Raw genomic sequence first — 7,538 nt, 5'->3', positions numbered from 1 at the left:
TATGAAAAATGTTTTATTCATGCATACAAAACAATTTATAATAATAAAAAATTTAATTTATTATAATTATAAACAATAAAATTGTAACTTAACGATATTTTCAATATGTTCTATATATTAACTACTCTAAGAATAAATTATTAATTTATTTTATAGATTCTTTGTTGGCAAAAAAACGAGCAATTTTATATATTACTTTTTTACTTTTAGTAACTTTAACAATACCATTTTCATCTTTGCCCAAAACATTTAATAAACCATCAAATTTATTTTGTTTGTATGCTTCTTCTATTTTGTTAAGCATTTAACATGTTTCTTATAAATAAAGCTATGTTTTCTTCATTTTTTATTAAAATCTGAAGGATATTTTCTGAAATATTGGAGATAATCGGTGGCTTCCTATAAGACTCAATGTTAAACGCACCAAATTGTAAATGCCAATATCTTTTTATTGGCTCTCCGTAGCTCTACAAAAATTTATACTAATCTTTTTTGCATAAATATCTACTAGTGTGCCAAATTTTATTAAATTCCGAATGGTAGATCATAAACCGCCAGTACCTTAAGGATAGTTTGCACCTACTTAGACGGTTTATAGTTTAGGTAAAACCTACCTTTGACGATATTGATACTCATTAACTTCTCTTTTGAACCTTTAACTCTACTTTGTCAAAATCTTGACGCTACTTTGACGCTCTTAAAAATAGAGCCTACTTAAATAATCTACAACCTAGGTGAAACCTATTTTGACGATATTGACACTCATTTCCAAATCGAAATTCCAAATTTTGACCCTATGTTGAATCTTGAATTCTACACCGCAGTAGGAGCTAAGATAGCAAAATAGGTTTAATTCTAATGATAAATCACGCGCGCGCGTGTGTGTGTGTGTGGTGTGTATGTGTATGTGTAAATAAGTGAACGACAGATTATTAATATAATTCATTATTAATGTTCACGGCCGCGCTTGCCACAAAAAGATTTCTCTCTTGGCGCCTGTGAATATCGAGAACTCGCTCAGATCGTCTACAAGGAGAGAATTTCATGATAAAAATTTTCTGTAGAATATTGTAAGTCAGCATCGATATTCTGCAATAACTGACTGTCCTTTCATTTGATATGTATTATTTATATTTTAAGAACTGAAATATTATACTATTAAAAAATTTCTTACATTAAAAGAAAAAATATTTATCTGGTACTATAATAGCATATTTACTTATATTAATGTAAAATATCTTTTCACAAATGAGAAAATATATATTTTCTTAAAACTTTAGCTTTCTATAAAAACAATTAGTTATTCTGTTGAAGTAAAAAGAATTTAGAATTAAGTAAATATGTTGTATTAGTAACCACCAAATAGTTATTTTTTATTTTTTAGATATTTTTTTCTGTCAGCATATGTTTCTAGCGAAATTTATGATGTTTCTGGGAAAACTATATTTTGCAGTTGCAATTACATTCACAGAAAAAAATAGTTAATAAAGTTAAAATTATAGTTATTTTGGCCTCATATTTTTTGTGGTAAAATAGTAATATAGAAATATGCATATATGCTATTATCACTAAAATTATAGTAAAATTGAATAAAAAAATTATTTTCTTTAATAATTTATAATAATTATTTCCCTTTATGTGATTATAGTCACTATGTGATTATAAATACTAAATATTTTTTTCTCAGTCTATAAACTGTTACTCTCAGCAAATATTTCTTGAAATAAATCTGAAATAAGGAGATAACCGCCGGCGAAATGAAGTCATGCGTACGTGACAACGGCTGACAAAGTTAAGTTTCGCGACGCTTCTTCAGGATCGTTTCGCACGCGACAATAGAGTGTACATTGAGAAAAAATATGTAATATTTAATAGAATATAATAGTTATAGAATATCACATTATATATAGATTATATAGAATATAATAGAATATTTCTATTTAACTATAATCACATAGAGAAATAATCACTACATATTATACCATATTATCATATCATATTGTAGTCAAGAAAATTATTTTTTAAATTAAATTCTACTATAATGTTAGTGATAGAAATAGTCTAAATATATGTATGTTACTTCTACTGTTTTACTGTAAAAAATATGATTGAAGCCAAAATAACTATAATTTTGATAAAATTAATTATTTCTTTTTCTCAGTGTAGATTTCTCCGAACATCGTTCACAGTAATCACGTAGAAGCCCCGATTTTTGGACGATCGAAATATGGTTCAATCGTGCGATAAACCAGTGGCTTCGAGTGGCGTATATCGCGAAACTGATCCCTACGTGGGACACACAGTCGGGGCTTGTTCAGCACGCGTATTCGTTGTTCCAGGAATGGTCGTGAATGGTTTTGTAAACGTCGTCATAACGACGATAGAGAGGAGATTCGGACTGAAATCGTCGGAGACCGGCTTGATAGCAGGTGGTTACGACATCGCCAGCTTCCTCCTCCTCGTACCAGTAAGCTATCTCGGCGGCCGTTCGAAAGCGTCGAAACCGAGGTACGAACATTGTGCGCGCGTGTGTCACCAACCACGGCGCCATTGTCTTATGCATTAATATTAATACCGATATCGCCTCTGCTCGACGATTCTCATAAATATTAATCTTAACGTCAGTCCGTCCAACATTGTCGGCGTTAATCTCCATCTCGTTTCTTTGCCACACCGTCGTACCCTTCGAGTCCGTAATCGATAATCGATAAACCCGTGGAGATCTTAAACTTTCGCTGGTGGGAGGAATGCACATGGTCAGCGACGAGCGGCTTCTCGTAGAGAGAATTTCCTTAGCTTAAGAAGATAATGTACACCGGTACAGTGAGTTGCAAAACGGCTTAGACACAATGAAGTTGACAGCTCACTAAACAGTCGAAAGCTGAATGCTCAGCTTATGGTCGCCATCTTCGATGACTTTGACCTTGATACATGTCGATCATAATGATCCTGAATAACATTCAAAAGTTCTTTCTTGATTGTTTATCAGAAAATTAAGAAATAAGAATTGGTTATTATTTAACGATTTTTGTAAAAATTTATTAATGTCCTCAAACCTTAACTATGATCTTGAGACTCAAGGACTCCACATTTATAAAAGTCATAAGGCAGTTAAAAGTCGTTAATGAAAAAACAATGAAGAAGAATACTTGAATAAATGACCAAGATTTTAGTTTGTTTTTTAACCCCTTCCCTGTCAGTGAGGCATATACGCGCAAAAAAAGTCGTACCACTTTTGACTCCATGACGCACTTTTGACTCCATGACGCACATATGCGCATCTAAAAAAAATATGCTCAATTTCATTCGGTTTGATTGTGCATGGGTTTCCGAAGACTCTCGGGGGCGCTGAATTTGAATGTAAAGTCAGATTTTGAAAATTCAAAATGGCGGGTCCAATATGGTGGACTAAAATTTGAGATTTTTTTGGAATTTTGTGAAAATAGTAATCTATATGTTTTCAGGGTTACTAGATTCAAATCTAAAGTCAGATTTTTGAAATTTAAAATGGCGGGTCCAATATGACAGTCAAAAGTGCGGAAAAAATTTTGGGATTTTACAAAAGTGACATATTGTTTTTTTTATAATGCTGAGTTCAAATCTAACTTTAGATTTGAATCCAGTAACATATAGACCAAAACATAAACATATACCACGTTCACAAAATTTCAAGAAAATCTTGAATTTTGGTCCGCCATATTGGATCCGCCATTATAAATTTTCAAAATCTGATTTCAGATTCAAATTCAGCGCTCCCAAAAACCCTAATTTGATGTTTGTCATGCTATTCTAAAGATTTTCAGTTTTTGAAACATTTTTAGTACGAAAATGTAATTTTCGCCTGATAGCGAAGGAATTAATAAACAATGACCGCCAACTACAACTGTTTAAAAACGTTACTCAAAGTCATGACCCATACAACATATGTCAAAGTTACAAACATTAATAAATCTTGTTTTGAACAAAAAATTGTAGAATAAACCTTGTTAATAATTTTTTAACAAACAATGTCCGCCAACTAAAAGCTTTTGAATGTTACTCAGGACCATTACCTTTATGACATATATCAGGATCAAGATCATTGAAAGTAGCGACCATATAAACTGATATTTCCCTTACAATTTTTTCATATAAATTTTTTTAATTTTACTACATTACAATAAACTATCAACAAGCCTACCTTATCGAAGAACATAATAAATATCGCTAAGAAAGCACTATTTTTTTCAATAGCATATTTCAATTCCAAAAATATAGATGATACATGTTAAATGAAAGGATAGTTAATTACTACAGAATATCAATTCTCAAATTTTGTTATTTAATTTTCGCTAATTAATTTTTATTATGAAATTCTCTCTTGAGAATTGTGCGAACTCCCAATTTTATTATGTCTTATAAACCTTTTTGCAATCTGCTGTATATATTCGCGAAGATGTTCAGCGCCGATTCTTTCCGCTTTTATCGAGTTCAACTTCGAAGTATAGAACAATGTGTGTGGTGTCGGCATTGCGAGTTTTCCACTGCCTGCAATTTTAACCAGATACTCCGGAATATTGCAGGTACATCGGCGTGGGAATTCTAGTCTTAGGTATAGGAAGTCTACTTTTCGCAACGCCACATTATCTTGCCGGACCGTATAGAGGAGGTCAACAGACGGAAAACATATGCCAAAGTGCCGCCAATACCTCGAGTACTCGCTCGGTGAGTGACTGTCATTAAGTCATCGGATCATTACGGAAGCGTATCCGAGTTCCCCATTTGCGCATTACTAGCTTGACTATTTTAAACCGGTCAAACACGTTCTCGATTACGCTAATTCGCAGAGAATCCCGGTTACATTCGTACAAATAATGAACGTACATCCAAAAAAATATAATATTATCTTTAAAAAAAATCGCCTCAAGTATATGGTCTCAAAAGGATTCTTTAAAAAAAATATATATATATTCTAACACTCAAAAAAAAATTCCATATGCAAAGCACTATTTCTTATAATCCCACATTCTAAGCGAAAAAACTTTTACCGAAAGAGTATTTCTTTTTTAATAAAGTAGGCCATTAGAGGCAGAAATCTATCAGATATTATTCTATTTCCTTTTTCAATTGAAACGAATATGTTTAAAACAGAATGCTCTTTTATTAAGAGAAATCTTTATTAAAAACTAAACTTGTGCAGTACACTGAAAAAAAAAAATCGAAAAAATTGAAAATATTTGTTCAGTGAATACTAATATATAGTATATTTACTAGAATCTAATTCTTTTACTTAAATAAACTTAAATAGACAACTTGCTTTTACGTCAGAAATTAAGGTTTTGAGAAAATATATATTTTTTTTTTATTTGAATAAAATATTTTATATACAGGGTAGGGCAAAATTCTAGAAACAGTCGAATATCTTAAAAAAATATATTTTTTAGGAAAATGTTTTAGACAAAAGATACAGTGTTTTAAAAGATCTATTTAATAGCCGTATCATTTTTTACCTTGGGTGGCACCGCCAAGATCAGGTCGAGATCAACTTTGCTTTTTTAAATAGAAACATATATTTTTTTTTATTACGGAATTTTATTCTACATAAAGAAATAAACAACTTTTGTTTGGAAAAAATTTTTATACCACCTCTATTTTCTAAGATATTTACGGAAATATCTACAAAATTATTGGTTTCAATCATTTTTTACTCGAACTTTACCAACTTTACCGAAAAATAACAAGAGATAAAAATTATCTATTTTCTTCTCATAGAGCTCTGAGAATTTTTTCAGGATTTTCTAATTAACTTTTTAGTAATGTATTTTTTGCATTTTCTTGAAGTATTAAAAAGTTTATATAAAATTCTGAAAAAAATTCTCAGAGCTCTATGGGAAGAAAATAAACAATTTTTATCTCTTGCTATTTTTCGGTAAAGTTGATAGAATTCGAGTAAAAAATTATTGAAACCAATAATTTTGTAAATATTTCCGTAAATATCTTAGAAAATAGAAGTGATATAAAAAATTTTTTCAAACAAAAGTTGTTTGTTTCTTTGCATAGAATAAAATTCCATAATAAAAAAAAATATATGTTTCTATTTAAAAAAGCAAAGTTGACCTCGACCTAACCTTGGCGGCGCCACCCAAGGTCAAAACTGATATGGCCATTAAATAGATCTTCTGAAACTCTATAACTTTTGTCTGAAACATTTTCCTAAAAAATGCTTTTTTTCGAGATATTTGACTGTTTCCATAATTTTGTCCTACCCTGTATATCAGTATGTGTGTGTGATATGTTATTAGTACCCACACCAAATAAATATTTTTTATTTCTTAGATATTTTTTATTTCACAAATAAAGGATGAAATTCCATTAACTTATAGAATATTGCGTTTAGAATATTTTCCTCTTTTGGTTTTAGAGTAAAGCTCGGAATTAGTTGCCCATTTCGGCCAATTCTCGGGAGCTATGCCTTCTATCTTCCCCTTACCGCGAGCGGACCTCAAAAATGATGGTCGAGCCTCCAAGCTTGAAGCCGCGACCGTCATTTTCTCGGCCCGTTCGCGGCAAGGGGAAGATAGAAGGCGTAGCTCCCAAGAATCGGCCGAAATGGGCAACTAATTCCGAACTCTGTTTTAGAGGAATCCTCTCACGAGACTACATATAAGAAGATTCCACTACGTATGAGAGCAGATTTTTTGGATGCACAAGAGCATGATAAGAAGTAATCAATCGAGACTCGTTTGTAATTGCTTTCTGTTCCACAATTTCCGACGTCCATTTACCATAATTCGCGCAATGTGAACCGGCGACGTCAGATTTATTATTATTCGTCCGCTCTCTCAGGTATCCTGCGCGGGATCTTCCGTACAAACGGAGCTAGAGCCTTATAGTGGCGTGTACTTAACCATATTTCTAGTAGCTCAGCTGCTACATGGCGCCGGTGCGGCACCGTTTTATACGCTCGGGGTTACATACCTAGACGAGAACGTCTCGAAGAAGATGTCGTCGGTGTATCTAGGTAAGATGCGCGCGATAGTTTCGCCCCTAGCTTATCGATTTCTTTGATCTTAACGCGACTCGTGAAATATGTCGTCAGGTATCTACTACACTATGGCCATAATAGGACCCGCGTTGGGCTACGTGGTCGGAGGTGAATTGTTGAAGATTTATACAGACTTCTTCACAGTGGACTCCTCGACGTAAGTCGACAATTTTGTAAAACAAATTAATGTAAGGTCAAAGTGCTAATGCCTGAACATTAATTAACATTAATGCCTGAACATTAATCAGTACCTAATTTTTATTATTTTGGTCTTTGAGTAAAAATATTAAAATTTTTGATATAGGATATATATATATATCACACCTTTTCTCTTGCTTCTACACTGTAAAAACTTTTGTGTTAAATTTAACACATTTCACATGTCCCAATTTATCCACTCTAATGTTTGTGTTATTTTAACACTTAGTGAATATGAATTCTACGTAGAATAGAGAGAGAGAGAGAGAGAGAGAGAGAGAGAGAGAGAGAGAGAGAGAGAGAGAGAGAGAGAGAG

The 7,538-nt window shown here is 32.3% G+C and overlaps 1 protein-coding gene across 7 annotated transcripts in view; it reads left to right on the top strand.

The window, feature by feature from the left end:
* LOC116847146 (solute carrier organic anion transporter family member 4A1) overlaps positions 1–7,538 on the top strand; it is a 43,873-nt gene that overhangs the window by 20,718 nt on the left and 15,617 nt on the right. For 6 of the 7 annotated variants that reach the window (XM_032821838.1, XM_032821839.1, XM_032821840.1 and 3 more), the window contains 4 exons: positions 2,340–2,508; positions 4,563–4,704; positions 6,826–7,000; positions 7,079–7,181. In XM_032821838.1, the coding sequence (XP_032677729.1) occupies positions 2,340–2,508; positions 4,563–4,704; positions 6,826–7,000; positions 7,079–7,181 (589 nt within the window). The remainder of the gene's footprint in view (positions 1–2,339; positions 2,509–4,562; positions 4,705–6,825; positions 7,001–7,078; positions 7,182–7,538) is intronic. The other variant, XM_032821844.1, reaches the window with a different exon arrangement.

The sequence above is a fragment of the Odontomachus brunneus genome, unplaced genomic scaffold (assembly GCF_010583005.1).
Source record: "Odontomachus brunneus isolate Ranch 3 - 2012 unplaced genomic scaffold, Obru_v1 Obru_scaffold_074, whole genome shotgun sequence".
Classification (NCBI taxonomy): Eukaryota; Metazoa; Arthropoda; class Insecta; order Hymenoptera; family Formicidae; genus Odontomachus; species Odontomachus brunneus.
This window is presented reverse-complemented; position numbering and strand designations above follow the sequence as displayed.